This window comes from Malus domestica, chromosome 12 (assembly GCF_042453785.1).
Source record: "Malus domestica chromosome 12, GDT2T_hap1".
NCBI lineage: Eukaryota > Viridiplantae > Streptophyta > Magnoliopsida > Rosales > Rosaceae > Malus > Malus domestica.
In genome coordinates this window covers 26,839,618-26,855,165 of record NC_091672.1, presented here as the reverse complement: position 1 = coordinate 26,855,165, position 15,548 = coordinate 26,839,618, and the positions used below count along the sequence as shown (strand labels likewise).

The 15,548-nt window shown below is 35.0% G+C and overlaps 1 protein-coding gene and 1 long non-coding RNA gene across 2 annotated transcripts; one reads left to right on the top strand and one right to left on the bottom strand.

Moving 5' to 3' along the window:
- Positions 1 to 7,086: 7,086 nt before the first annotated feature.
- LOC139190047 (uncharacterized) lies at positions 7,087 to 8,692 on the bottom strand. The gene is made up of 2 exons (XR_011574034.1): positions 8,554 to 8,692; positions 7,087 to 7,461 (listed from the first exon to the last, which is right to left on the bottom strand). It is a non-coding gene; the product is annotated as an uncharacterized lncRNA (long non-coding RNA).
- Positions 7,461 to 9,674, top strand: LOC103450804 (transcription factor MYB61-like). The gene is made up of 3 exons (XM_008390196.4): positions 7,461 to 7,938; positions 8,111 to 8,240; positions 8,358 to 9,674. Exons 1-3 carry the CDS (start codon positions 7,806 to 7,808, stop codon positions 9,334 to 9,336), a joined length of 1,242 nt encoding a protein of 413 aa, XP_008388418.2. The 5' UTR covers positions 7,461 to 7,805; the 3' UTR covers positions 9,337 to 9,674.
- The last annotated feature ends 5,874 nt before the right edge of the window (positions 9,675 to 15,548 follow it).

The window sequence follows — 15,548 nt, the reverse complement described above, 5'->3', positions numbered from 1 at the left end:
CAGTTTTTTTTAGTTTCTCACATACTTTCTTTATTTTTAATTGTTGGATTGAATAAATCAAACGTTAAGATTAAACATGGTTGTGTAAGAAGCTAAAAAAAGTGTTTATCATTTCCCTTTTACATATCTGAGACTCGACTACAAAAGAAACAAGTAATTCAAAGTAGTAGAAAGGTACTTATCTGGCATGGGTTCAAATTACCGTGTTGTCTCGTAGACTCTCTCTATATGACCTTTTATTGGTGACCAAGGACACTATGGTGACGGTAAACTCTTCCAATAAAAGTTTCTCTCCCATATTTTTTTTTTGAACAAACGATATTACTTACATTAAAGGATAGTGGGTCGACTTAGCCTCACAATGGGCTAGCAATAATGTAGTTCAAATTCACATTGGCGAGAATTGAACCTAAGATCTCTCACTTACAAGTGAAAAAATATACCACTAGACCATAGTATTAAGTGGCAATTTCTCTCTCATATTTGGTCTTCTTCTAGAGAGATATTCGGATGTCACCAATTTAATACATCTATATGTCGATATTTTTCATTCCAAAATTATTATGTTATCATAGGATAGATATATGATTGTATACAATTGGTGGTACAAATATTAAATGTTATCCTCCTCCTATTCAAACGGTTATAATCTCTCCATTATGGCAACGAGCATTGTGGACCATTATAATAAGCTAAGTTAATAATTAAGGCAATATATGGGCCTAAATATTTTGCTAATTGGTGATTAACAAAACCCCACTAACCCTTTTTGTATGCAATTTCAATTCGAAGTGTTCTTCCTTGAAGCTGATAACTTGGGGGACCAATATTTTTGCCTTCATATATTGTATGTTCTCGAGTATGGAATTGGATCCTCTCCGAGGTAAAGCCTTGGGATCCTCCTAATCCACTAACAAGAGCCGTTGGATTTTGATCAAACGGTTAAAATTATTATAAATTTAGAGGGACCCCTCTATTTGTAGCCGTTGGATCAAAATCCAACGGCTCGTGTTATTAGGTGAGGAGGATCCTGAGGATTTGCCTAGGAGAGGATCCAATTCCCGTTGATCCAACGGCTCGTGTTATTAGGTGAGGAGGATCCTGAGGATTTGCCTAGGAGAGGATCCAATTCCCTCAAGTATATATTCATTCATTCAATTCAACCTTTTTCTGTAGCTAAAGTCCAGCTCAGCAATTCGTACTATACAAATACACATTAATTTCAAGAAGTGATTATGGATTAGATCTGTCCCAAGCTTTGTCTGGCCATGATTACTCAAGTGTTTAAGAGCTACGACCTTTTGCACTTGTCCTTGTGACGGTTGTACAGTAATCTAAACATTATCTTCACTAATATCAACATTAACAACCTGTTTATGTGTTTCTTGAGGCTTAATTTAGACTAAATGCATGCACCAAGAATCTGCAGGTAATTGCAGTTACTAATTTACCATGCCTAAGGGAAATGAACATTGAGTGAAGAATACTAGCTACCTTCTCTTATCTCGTTTTCATCTGCCAATAGTTTAATGATCAAAATGGTCTACCTTCAAGGCCACCCTTCAAAGATCTTCTAAGCAAAATCCAACCAAATTGTAAAACGTTTAATCATCTAACTGTTGTGATAATAAATATAAGAACCCCATGTTTTGTTTAAGCATTGAATATCACACTAGTATTAATCAAACATTTAATGGATTTATAATGGATTTTCCATTGTTGATTAAGCAATGAATATCAAACTATTAGTCAAACAACTAACAAATTTCAATTTAATTAATTTGATTGATTTTTTTCATGAATTATGTGGATGTAATAGTCTTGAGAATGAACGATTTCAATCTTTATGAAACATTAGACAACATACATTACAGATGAATGGAGAAGATAAAAGAGAAGACAGATAGTATTTCCTCGAAAATAGGAGTAATGCTAGGTAGATTACATTTTCATATCAAATTTTTACAAATCATGTGGTGTGTCATAAAAAATGAATAAGCACGTTAATCAACACTTAAATAATAATCCAATCATTAATCACCACATCACATAGTTTATAAATTTTAGTCTAAATAATTGATTTCCTTAACATTATCCTAAAATAATTGAAATTACATGTGATGGACTACGAATTTTTTTAAACATTTCAATCATTTGATGGCAGAAGACAGAGATTCATTCCCCCGAATGGCGGGTCAAAAAGATAAAACAAACCGACCAAAATATTATATTATATAAACACAGAAGTAAACATAGTTAAAAACGGATTTGAATTCCATCCGGATCCAAATTGTGAGAATTTTAAGGATTTTCATATCTTAGTAATTCATGCATCGTGCAGTTGAAAATTATTTGACTTTTTTTAGTTAAAATTAGACAAAAATAGTACCTGATGAAAACTGACTGTACAATATACGATGAACGGTTAGAATGTTGGGATCCTTAGGATCCCACAAAGTGAACCCGGAGAAAATCATCTTCCGTTAAAAACCTGTTTCAATACGCAGAAATATTGATTAAACGAAAGTGAAAATACAAAAATGACAGCAAAGCCGACAGATTATTATTATTAAACATATGATTTTATCAAGCAAAAAAGAACAAGAGAAAAAGCATGCAACAATAGTTGACTTCATAAGAACAGCTCATCTGGTTCGTATATATGATTGAGGCAGGGAGATTTCAAGCATCTTCTCCAAGGGTTTTAATATTCAATTTCCCAGCAGGATGTTCTGAATTCAGACATTGGTAAGGTCAAGGGAAGCTTTCATAATACAAGAACAAGTTGACAGGGTATCACAGAAAAAAAAAATCATAATTATAAATTTTAAAATGTGATTAATTAAGGAAATTATTTATTTATTTGTTTGTAAACTATAAACATTCTCCAGTTTTGGATGTGCATGGACTCTGCAATATAGAATAACAGAAAAATCTCCCATCCAGAACTATAAAGGAGATGATATATTGTGTTTGAAACTGTTTTTCAAATGACTGCAAGCCTTTTAAGGAAAATGATTTTGGAATCAATTCATAGTAAAAATATAAGTAAATCTTGGAAAAGTAATCCAAATGCTTTCTGCAAGAAGCACATAAAAAAAAAAACACTTCAAGTGTTTTTGAAACCTAAAACTATTTTCACCAAAAGCGTTTAAGTCATTTTAAAGGCACTTTCCTAATTTTTATTAGCTTATCAAATTACTATTATAAATAAGAACATTAATTTATTCATACCATATATTGTCACATCCTGGCCTGGGACAGACCAGTTTCCGGGCCCGTTCCACCATCGTAGCACGATATTGTCCATATCACGATATTATCCGCTTTGAGCCCTGACCACGCCCTCACGGTTTTATTTTTGGGAACTCACAATCAACTTTCTAGTGGGTCACCCATCCTGAGAGTGCTCTGGCCTCATTCTCGCTTAACTTCGGAGTTCCTACGGAACCCGAAACTAGTGAGCTCTCAAAATGCCTCGTGCTAGGTAGGGATGAGAATATACATTTAAGGATCACTCCACTGGGCGATGTGGGATGTCACAATCCACCCCCCTTAGGGGCCCGACGTTCTCGTCGGCACACTTCCGACCAGGGATTGGCTCTGATACCATTTCGTCGCATCTTGACCTGGGGTGGACCACTTCCCGAGCCCGTTCCACCATCGTAGCACGATATTGTCTGCTTTGGGCCTCGACCACGCCCTCAAGGTTTTATTTTTGGGAACTCACAAGCAACTTCCCATTGGGTCACCCATCCTGGGAGTGCTCTGGCCTCCTTCTCGCTTAACTTCAGAGTTTCTACGGAACCCGAAGCTAGTGAGCTCCCAAAAGGTCTCATGCTAGGTAGAGATGAGAATATATATATAAGAATCACTCCCTTGGACGATGTGGGATGTCACATATATTAAGAGTAATACTAGAAAGACTAAATTTGTAGACTAAATTAGCAAAGGAAATGAGGTGTTACCAATGGAAAATGAGCACGTTTATCAACGATTAAGTAATAATCTAATCACCAACTTTCATGTCATTTAGTTTATAAAATTTAGTCTCCCTAGCATTATTCATATATCAAGTCCTTTGCTTGTAACATTTGCCACTGCATATTTTGATAAACAGCCATTAGGACTCCATTAATGATAAAATAACGAGTTAGATAAGTTAGAGTATAATTGGCCTCTTTAAAATCTTGGTCAGAAGAATAAAATTACCACCCGAACATTACATATTACCAAGAAGAGTACCATGATTAAATCCGATCGTTCCTAAAGCAAGTAACCGGCCCTCTATACCAATATCCAATAAAAATTGCGCAAAGTGTTGATCAGCACAGTTAGCTTGACAACAGAGATGGGTTCGCAACCACTAATTACCTCTTTGCGTCCTCAATCACTAATAACCCTTTTGGAGAGGTGTGTCTAAGACTTGGACGAAGAATAACTGAAACGATCTGGAGGGATTCACTCTCAAACCTCCATAACCTCAACCTGTAGAGCTGTGATGGCCCCTTTAAAACCGTTAACCATGGCAACCAAATGCCCTTGTATATGAACTCGTTTGGAACTGCTTTTAAAATGACTGAAAGCAACAAATATGTGCTTCTCGCAATAAGCACTTCAAGTACTTTTCCAATATCGACTTGGATTTTTACTAAGGATCATTTCCAAACTAGCCATATTTTGCTTCAATTCAATAATTAAACTTTATCATGATATCAACACTGTCCAATTAGTAGACGCTTCTGCCAACAAAAGTTTAGGGTCTTTTTCTTAATTATGTTTTTTCCATATAGACAAACTAATACAGAATGGTGAAAACACATTGTCCTTATTGAACTCATCTTGCAATTAATTTCAATAATTCATTCCATTTGTCCTTATTAAGCTTTCAACATACATAATCAACTAAGAAAAGGATAGCTATGCGAATTGTCAAATTTATATTAAAGAAATTTGCCTTTAATTAGTGATTACTTCTTTCATTTTTCATACCTTTAATTAGCATTTCATACAGTAATACAACTTGCTGCATGCAGCAAGAAGATCAAATGAAATGGAAAAATATTAAGGCAGACCTTAGCCATGAGCAGTGTGCTATGCCATCTGCACCCGAGTTTGAATCTTCCTCCTCATAGGTTAGATAAATTTTCAAAGTGGAATATCGCTTATATTGAAGAAAAAATGGGGAAAAAGGAGGCATGACAGAGGAGTTGGCAGTATTTGAGTTATTTTTCTTTGAAATTTCTCAGCTATCTTGGAAATATTTCATTCTTTTGCAATCAATTATGAAACTTTTCAAAGTAAACATGATTTGGGAAAAGAGAAATTGTCACATCCCGGCCCGGTCCTCCACCACATCCAGGGCTTGACTCCACCGTAGCATGATATTGTCCGTTTTGGACCCTGACCACGCCCTTATGGTTTTGGTTCTGGGAACTTGTGGCTTGACTCCACCGTAGTACGATATTGTTTGCTTTGGGCCCCGACCACGCCCTCACAGTTTTGTTTCTGGGAACTCACACGAGAACTTCTCAATGGGTCACCCATCATGGGATTGCTCTCGTGCGAACTCGCTTAACTTCAGAATTCTGATGGAACCCAAAGCCAGTGAGCTCCCAAAAAGCCTCATGCTAGGTAGAGATGAGAATATACATATAAGGCTTAGATGATCCATTCCCCTGGACGATGTGGGATGTTACAATCCACCCCCCTTAAGGGCCTGACGTCTTCGTCGGCACACTTTCGGCCAGGGATTGGTTCTGATACCAAGTTGTCACATCCCGGTCCGGGCCCCCACCACATCTCGGGCTTGACTTTATCGTAGCACGATATTGTCCGCTTTGGGCCTCGACCACGCCCTCACGGTTTTGTTTCTGGGAACTCACACGAGAACTTCCTAGATGGAACCCGAAGTCAGTGAGCTCCCAAAGGTCTCGTGTTAGGTAAAGATGAGAATATATATATATAAGGCTTAAATGATCCATTTCCCTGGGCGATGTGGGATGTTACAGAAATGTTAAGGATATTTTTTCAAAGTGAGACTCTTTATGGACTCTCTGTCATCACATACTTTAACGCTAATTTTTGTGCCAACATTATAAAATATTATGCAAAAAATATGAAATGATAGAGAGTTCTAATTTTGAGAGAGTCTTCTTGACATTTCTCAGAAAGAAAGATTTCCCAAAAAGCAAATAGAAAATAAAGGGGTGTGATATTCACACACATTTTTTTACTTCTTTCACACATTTTTAGTTTTCGGCCGTCAGATCGGATAAATTGAAGAAGATTAACGGACATAAATTAATAAGGGGTGTGTGAGAAATAAAAATGTGAAATGATAGAGAGTTCTATTTTTGAGAGAGTCTCCTTGGCATTTCTTAGAAAGAAAGATTACCCAAAAAGCAAATAGAAAATAAAGGGGTGTGATATCCACACACCCATTTTTACTTCTCTCACACATTTTTAGTTTTCGGCCGTCAGATCGGATAAATTGAAGAAGATTAACGAACAGAAATTAATAAGGGGTATGTGAGAAGTAAAAAAAAGTGTGTGGATAACACATCTCAAAATAAAAGGGGTCCCCCAATATAATACCAGAAGTATGTGGCAGAAAAGTTAGTCAATAAAGGAGTGTATCAAAGGAGTATTCATTATTTAAACATTTATATAATTAGAAAAAATTTAATCAACATAATTATTTCGATAAATACTAATTTAGTAGTTAGCTCGCAATTTAAACAATATATTTTATCTAGAATTTGATTAATTTTTTTGATAAACGGTGTGATTACATAATATATCAGACTGCGAAAACTAGAACAATTTGAACTAACGAATACGTAAAGCTTATTTATCAATAATTTATTACAAAATCCTATATGAGCAAGCATTACTAGTCCTAGGGATTTATTTTCATCAGAAATTTTCCCTTTTCCAATACACGTGGCTGCCTCAGAGTTTAGAATCTTAGGATAAGAGTTTGATGAAATAGGGTATTACTTAAAACTCAATACAAACTTCAAAGTTGTCATTTTTCATTTTCACAAATGTGTTTATGGGCTGATATGCATTTACATCACCAAAATCCTTAATTAGCACGCGTTTCTCTTTTCTTATTGAAAACGATAGTGGTCAAATACATCTGAACTTGAATGTAGAGTCCATTTTCATTACACCCAAATTTTACAAGTAACACGCGCTTGCTTTCTGAAACTGAATTTTCTCCGAAAAATGGTTATATTTCTCGAGAAATGCTGAACAAGTAGTGCTGCCAAATTCTGATATACTCTCAACATTGACGAGACATATCAAAGTCAAGTAATTGGAGCTCCGTCTCCCTGAGTTAGTAGTACTCCTCCTGCTATGATCCTATCCATCGACCAGGGTTTATCCGAACGTATCTGGACCGTCGGATAGCGTCGGACCCCCGTATGAAGGGTCAAGAGGCTGAGTTGAACCCTGCAGTGGAAAGTAGAGGAACCAAACTCAGGAAAATGAAATAGTAATTCAAAAGAACAATCTCCAATCACCCTCAAGAATGTGACTTTTCTCTTTGAACCTCCTATTAATTTGATTCCCTACCAGGCTGCCATTTCATTTTCTTAACCCCCTTATCTCTCTCTCTCTCTCTCTCTCTCTCTCTCTCTCTCTCTCTCCTCAAATTCCACCACTTCCTCACTTCCTAGAAAGAATACATATCAGAGGCTTCCTCTCTTCCTGTTGCTGACAATTCACATCAAAACAGCCACTTTTTTTTTGGTGAAGTTTTGTGCCAGCATTGCAGGTGTAGTGTTGGACTCAACATGGGGAGGCACTCTTGTTGCTACAAGCAGAAGCTAAGGAAAGGCCTCTGGTCTCCTGAAGAGGATGAGAAGCTTCTCAATTACATCACCAAGCATGGCCATGGCTGCTGGAGCTCAGTCCCTAAATTAGCAGGTATTTCCCTAATTCTCCAATCAAATTGTTCATCACTTTCCAAAAGAGGGAGAAAAAACCAGAGGACTAAAGTACTGACGGTCGGCCATCTTTGAGAGTAGTTTAGAATATCGTCTTGTTCAGAAAGAGTCGTGTCCTTCTTCATGTGACATATAGTGTGATGTATTGGCAGGTTTGCAGAGGTGTGGGAAGAGCTGCAGGTTAAGGTGGATAAATTACCTGAGGCCTGATTTGAAGAGAGGACCATTCTCACAGCAAGAAGAGAATTTGATAGTAGAACTCCATGCAGTTCTTGGCAACAGGTAATATATATTTATAGTTTTTATAACTTGGGTTTTTATTTCCTTAAAAATTAAGATTATAATTTCTTATGGGCATTAATTAATAAAAATGATATCTTTTTGCTGCTGCAATACCAGATGGTCTCAGATTGCAGCCCAGTTACCAGGAAGAACAGACAATGAGATTAAAAATCTATGGAATTCCTGCATTAAGAAGAAGCTGAGGCAAAGAGGCATTGACCCCAACACTCACAAACTACTCTCAGAAGTGCTTAATCAAAATATTGACACAGAAACTAACAACAATAATAATATTAATCTCTCCCCAACTTACAAGAGTAATGAGAAGGCCTCTGAGGGATCCAATGAGCTGAGCTTGGTTGAGGCAGTGAGTTCAAAGCACCCGCCTTCAGCGTCCGAAAACCGATTCAACCCTGTTGAAGTTTCCTCCACCTCCAAACTCATCAGCAGCAAAAGTTTGACACATGAAGGCTCCATCAGTAGTTGCAGGCCTTGTGATTTTGTGGGGTACTTTTCTTTTCCTCATCACAATAACCAGAACAATTATGGGTCGTCGTCAGATATGGGGCTGCAGGCGGTAAATCAAAACACCACTTTCAGCTTCCTCAATCAAAATCCAGAGTTCCTGCAACCGTCCATGTCATCAAGCTCCGCCATTTTCACCGCCCCTCCTCCTCCCACACGTGTGAAGCCTTCCATCAGCCTCCCATCTAATAACTCCTCCACCTGGGACTCCAATGCCAACAACAGCAACAGCAGCGGCGGCGGCTATTTCGACAACTCTGCAACCTTTTCTTGGTGGCCTCCGGAGGCGGTAAAATCCGACGACCCAGAAGAGATCAAATGGTCTGAACATCTCCACAACACCTCATTTCTGATGGGAACCCACCAAGCCTCTCAGCCTGCTAATTACTCAGAAATGAAACCAGAATCCCATTCACACATTTTATCAAACAGTTTGAGTGCAACGTATTGGCACCACCAAAACCACCACCACCACCACCACCACCAGCAGCACCAGCAAGCTTTACAAGCTTCAGAGATGTACACAAAGGATCTTCAGAGACTTGCCGTAGCTTTTGGACAAACCCTTTAGAACCAAAAACAAAAATACAAAAAAATCAGGTGCAGGACAACCCACTCTAAGCTAACTTTTCAGAAAAGCATTTCAAACTTTTATCAGAAGAGTTGTTAGTTTGTGAGAGAGAAGGGTTTGCAAGTTGAAAGAGTTCTTCTGCGTTTTACAATTTACCGGTGTGTGAGGGTTTTTTCTCCTTCTGATTTTTCATTTTTATTTTTATTTTTTGTAAATTTCCAATACCAAATTTTAATTTTTCAGCCTTTATTTTTTAATTATTGTTGTTAGTAATATATTTGTGCATGAATTAATACGGTTTAAGAATTACAGAAATAAGGGCTTTTGTTACATTTTAATTCTCTAGCTTATGTATCATGTTGTTGTTCTTGATTCAATTATTGTAGATTTAATTGCAAAATATCAAAATACATTAGTGATTCGCCCATGTACACGAGTTGTGTGGCCGGTTCGTGTGGTTGTATTCGCTTCTTTCCCCTCTTGTGTATATTATCCTCGGAATTTCTCGAGAGCAAAGTAACAGGGGATGATTTATTCTCGATATTAAAATAACAAAAAATTATGGTGTTTTTATAAATTTTTAGAAAAATGTTCTAGTGACGTGGAATCACACGTGACTCTTGCCGCACCAAGATACGTCAGATGGTAAAAAAACTATACACATATACATGTATATATATTTGTGTGTGTCTAAATATGATCAAGTTTCCATAAATATGAACTATTTGTAACTGATTTTAAAATGACTGTAAACGTTTTCAGAGAAAATGTTTCGAGTAAACACTTAAACTTGCATTTTTACTAATAATTGATTCTAAAAACATTTTTATGAAAAGTGTTTTTAACCATTTTAAAAATACATCCAAACGAGCAACAAGATCATCACTTTGTTTTGCCTTTACCTTTTTCAAATCTGGAGTCGAGAGTGATTGTGTGACTCCATCTGCAAGATATCCAAAAATATATTTGATTTCATGGGATCCATTTTTATTTTTATATTTGATATACATCACTTTCTGTCTTGATCCTTTTCACATTGAAAAAAAAAAAGAAAAACAGAAAATTATATTTTTTCTAAAGTTCAAAAATTCAAGAGGCCATTTTTCCCAAATGAGTGTCTGTCACTGTCTCCTGGAGATGGAGATGTTTTCACCTTTAAGTTTTTAACAGTCTCTATGTCCCTTCCTCTCCTTTCCAAACTCATAACAAAACTTAGGTAGGGATGGATGTCCAACAATTCGTCTCTTTAACACTTCTCACAAAAGTTAATAATTTTTGTATTGCAAATTTCAATGCGTTTTTATGTGGGTCATATTCAATGTGAGAGTTGACTTAATCAGATAGTCCTATCAAAATTTTCTTGCCAAGGGTCTTATTTTTATTTTTTTTGTCGAAAGACTCAATGGTTAAAGACATGAAATGAAATTACGGTCTTTCTTTTATGCTAGTCATACTCATAGCGAGAGTTGCTGTAATCAAACAGCCGTAATGAAGTTTCCCTCCTCTTCTAAGAGTCGATGTTTGAAAACATGAATTTCCGGCCTTTCTTTTACTACATCAATATCATATAGAAAACAACAAAAAGATAAGAAATAATTAGACGAATTAAAATGAAAAATAGATAAGAAGGGAGGCAGGATTCCAACACTATATTGATGAGAATCCAGCTGCTAGCTAGAACAAGTCAGAAAATAAGAAATGACTTGTAATACAATTAAAGCTTTAAGTTCTTGTTTTCTTGGTGGCAATAGGCAAAAGACTACGTAGCGTAGAGAGGAGGGTGACATTATGAGAAATCTATCTAATTTCGTATTATATATATTATAAGCTTTTTAGTCACAATAATTTGTAAGATTGACATAATTTATTATTTTGGTCATTCATAATGAAAATCGATAGAAGTAGTTCATGAGTTTGTCTACCGTAAATTATTTTGGTCATTCTAGAAAAAATCAGTTAATATTCTTGTTAAGTAGAGGGGTTAAATTGACAAAAATACCCTTAAAATGTGGTCACGTGGTTGTTCACGTAACAATTTAACGAAGATATTGACATATTTTCACGAAAAAATCAAAATGATTTAAGCGAACAAACTCAGTGGCCACTTATATTAATTTTTCTTATCAAAATCAAAATAAAAAGTTATATCAAATTCAAAAATTATTTTAAATAAAAACCCGATATTATCTTCCAAAAACTAACACACCGTGTCCCATGGGTGGGCCTAAACGTTTTACTACTTCTGTGAGGAATCGAGAATTGGGTCCCTGCAAGATGCTGAAACTTCATGAAAAAAGGGATAGACTTTACATGAAACATTTTAACGTGATATCTTGTGTCAATAAAATAAAAATATATAAATAAAACTTACGCGTTTTATTTTATTGACATGTGTAGAAGAGTACAATTGACTTTGCAGAGTCATAGAGAAAAATTCTATGAGAGTATAATTTTCTTCCCTTCAAATCTTCTGCCTTCCTATCCCTACCTTCATTTTAGGCCGTTGAAAACACTTTGCATACTCAAGATTATGCCACGGAAGCATGAGATGAATTGCTTGCAAGCATCTTTACCTTACGCTGCAAGACATAGGGTAAATCTTTGCTATAGGAAATGAAAAGCAATAAAGTAAATATAGTACAATTATATGTGCATCAATATTACCTTTTTACATGGCTAAAACTAGCAGTAGGATTCTATGTGGGATAACCTCATTTATGTTGTTGCTGACGTGGCATAATTGTGAGAGTGCAAAATGTTTTCAACGACTTAAAATAAAGTAGGGTGTAGGAGGGCAGAGAGATTTAGAAGGAAGAGAATCATACTTCTTAAATCTAGCATGAAACCGGGATACACTTAGTCTATGATTTGTCTCTCTCCTCACGTGATGTACTTGGTAAGGAGAGAGACAGATACATAAGAATATACACAACTAAAAGGAGTAACGCATAAAAGAAAAAAAAAAGATGTCGATTGTTATTGATATATTATTAGGACTCTTTATCGCACATTACGTGACATTTAATTATATACAATCTATGACATAAAAAAATCTCTCATGTAGAAAATAAAAGAACTGACTCTGCCAGTCTGCCCTATGCAAACTCATAAAACGAAAATTCACAAGAGGCATGGGTATATTTCAAGGAAAACCTTATTCAAGGGCAAAGGGCCACGTCTTTCCTCCTCTCAAATACACGAAAGACTCCATTTTGTTTGTCCATGCACACAGACATCGTTGTATGGTTTCCCTCGTCGAATCTGCCCAAGAACCAGTTAATGAATCGGGTTGTTATCAGGTCATCCGTTAAAAATCCAATAAGATATGTCAGATCTAGACATTAGGTATGATAATTTGTTGCATGATCCGTTAACCCGACACGAAATGACACGACCCGTTAACAAATCAGGTCGTTATCGAGTCACTTGTTAAGAACCCATTAAGATAATATGTTTCACACGACACGACCCATTAAAATAAAAAGTATGACATGAAAACGACACAGGCACGCCAAACACAACTCGTTTGCCAGACTTATTTGTTTATATAATATATGGAGATGCATGTGAACCAAATTATTGGGTCTTACCTGTTGGGGACCTACAATTTAAAGGGTGCTGGTGAAGAACAAAAAACATTGCAATATTGGCCAGACTGAGGGAGGAGAAGATGGGATTACAGTAATGCAGTTGCCAAATTTGATTTCTTTGGTATTTTATAATCTTGTGCTTTAGAGAAACTCAAATGTTGTAATTTAATTAGTTGGAATCTTTACTTCTTTTTTTCTTCTAATACATTATATTAATACTTCTATCAACCGCCGAGATGAATGGAATCTGATTAAATGATTAACCTAATCATGATCGTATAAGTACAATATTATAATAGAAGATTTTTTGTGGTGCAAATATACATGAAATATCAAGACGATCAAGAATTTAGATAGAATGAGAAGTTTTTAGTGTGTTTGGAAAAAATTCTGGTACACTAAATATTATAATACAATTAGTTATAAATTTATTTTTAAAATTTTAATTAATTATATTATTACACTATTTGTATCCGATCGTATCTCCAACACACTAAAAAATCCGCGAGATAAAAGTAGGAAATTAATTGTTCAATTTCCAGGTTGACAAAAACAGTTACCTTTCTAGATAGCCACGTTTAAACAGAGTATAATTAAAATAATGTTAATGTTTCTTGTATTAGAATCAATATTCGTAGAACGTTCTTTTTCACCTAAACACTTTGAGGTTTAGAGGAGATTTAAAAAAAATGGAGACTTTGGATGCGGTCTCTAACTATTCATATCGAAGTCCCTGATATTAATATAATAATGTATTTTACGTAGGTTATCATATTTTTTTAAAATTAAAAAATGAAATTGTAGTTGTTTATATTAATGAGATTTAAAATAAAACCCATAATTGTTGGAATAACAAATATTAAATGATAAATTATATTCTCCAATATATTGTATGAATATGTAAACTTGGGTACATTCATCAAAATTAACCAAAAAAATTATTGTACATTTTCCAAAACCACAAAAAAAAAAGCTTGATAACATTATTAAATTTCTTCAATTAAACTTGACATGGTACATTCTCAAATCAATGAAATAGAATGTACCTATATAAGTTTAAAAATAGATTTAAAAATTGAATGGATTTAAATAAAAAAAGGGTTACATTTTTATTAAAAATGATACATTTTACATATAACAAATTGATATATTTACGAATGGGTATATTTAAAATTTAAAAAATTATATGAATGGGTACATTTTGTTATCAAAATATGAACATTTAATATTTAAAAATTAAAAGTTCTTTTATAAAAAAAAATTAATGGGTACAAACTTATTATATTTATTTTTTTATTATAGAAATATTTTGAATTGAAAATTAATTAGGAGTTTAATAAGGGTGTGAGTATTAAAATGCTAAATCAACTACTAATTTTTATTTTGAAATTTTGTAACTTACATATAAATTCATTAACACATTAATACTAGGGAATTTGATCAAAATCTAAAAATTTAATAAGATATCAGTTAATAAACATTAGTAACTAAGAACCGGATACTAATTTTTTCTTAAAAAAAAGATTGGAGTATTATTTATCCTTTGTTGGCAGAGATTCCATCAATGAATCTGCAGCACAGAAAAACCAGCAGTCTCTCATTTGTGATAATATATAAGTGCATGGCCGCCATGCACAATTAGAATTACCCGATGACGTCATTTATAGGGCATCACTTATGAAAATATTTAGTCTCTCTTTCATCTTGTCATACCATCCTTACACGATACCATCAAAATGTGAGAAACTGTCATAATCAAGTAACACGAGTCTTTCCAAATAATTCGGGAGTAAGTCTCATATCTTGCCAGTCATTGAAAGATTGGTAATTTCAACTCTCCCCAAAATGTTAACTGAGGGGAGAGAGAGAGACAGGAAAGTTGATTCCCGCAGACAAACACAAGACCTTTCTGTAGCAAGTATTAAAATATGTTGCAAATTATGAAGAGTAACATGGGGTAGGATCATTAATGGAACATAATACACAAATTAAACTCAACTCTCTTTGTCTGGTTTCGAACTTTGGAGCATATTTTAATCGGAACAGAGACGCAAGTAAAGCAACTAGCAATTAATTAATTAACTAACAAAGCAGAAAAGGGTTTATATATAAAAAAAGATTTAGAGATAGAGGAGAATAAAAAGATACATACAAAGAGAAGTCTCGAAGAACTTGGCTGTCCAGGGAAGACGCCAATCTATCCCTACTTTGTCAACGGATGGAATTAAGATTAAAACTATCATATCGTGATAGTTTACTTCATAGGAATGGATAGCTTTTGCAGGGTTCTACGTGCGATGCTAATGGCAGTAAATTTTGTGTGTGCTTCATTTCTGATGGCGAAAAGGGAAGAATGTTTTTAACACACTCCAACCCGGAATGTCCACTAGGATCCCGAATTGAGCCGTGCTGGCCGACATTTGGAAGGTGATGAAGCCATAAGTGTGTATAAAATGTGAATAAATTAAAATCTAAAAGTGGTTAAGTACACGAGTGTGCGGTGTGCGGGTCTGGACCCATTTCACGCGTGATACATAGCATAAGTATAGTACAGTAAGATAAGATAATTATTATACCATCATAAGAAGACATCTGTACTGAAAAGTGTCACGAATCCTCGTC

Bases quoted from the DNA above. Each gene is read 5' to 3' on its own strand.
- LOC103450804 (XM_008390196.4), top strand. From the start codon at position 7,806: ATGGGGAGGCACTCTTGTTGCTACAAGCAGAAGCTAAGGAAAGGCCTC. The intron at 7,939-8,110 runs GTATTTCCCTAA...ATGTATTGGCAG, and splicing joins CTCAGTCCCTAAATTAGCAG to GTTTGCAGAGGTGTGGGAAG. The intron at 8,241-8,357 runs GTAATATATATT...CTGCAATACCAG, and splicing joins CATGCAGTTCTTGGCAACAG to ATGGTCTCAGATTGCAGCCC.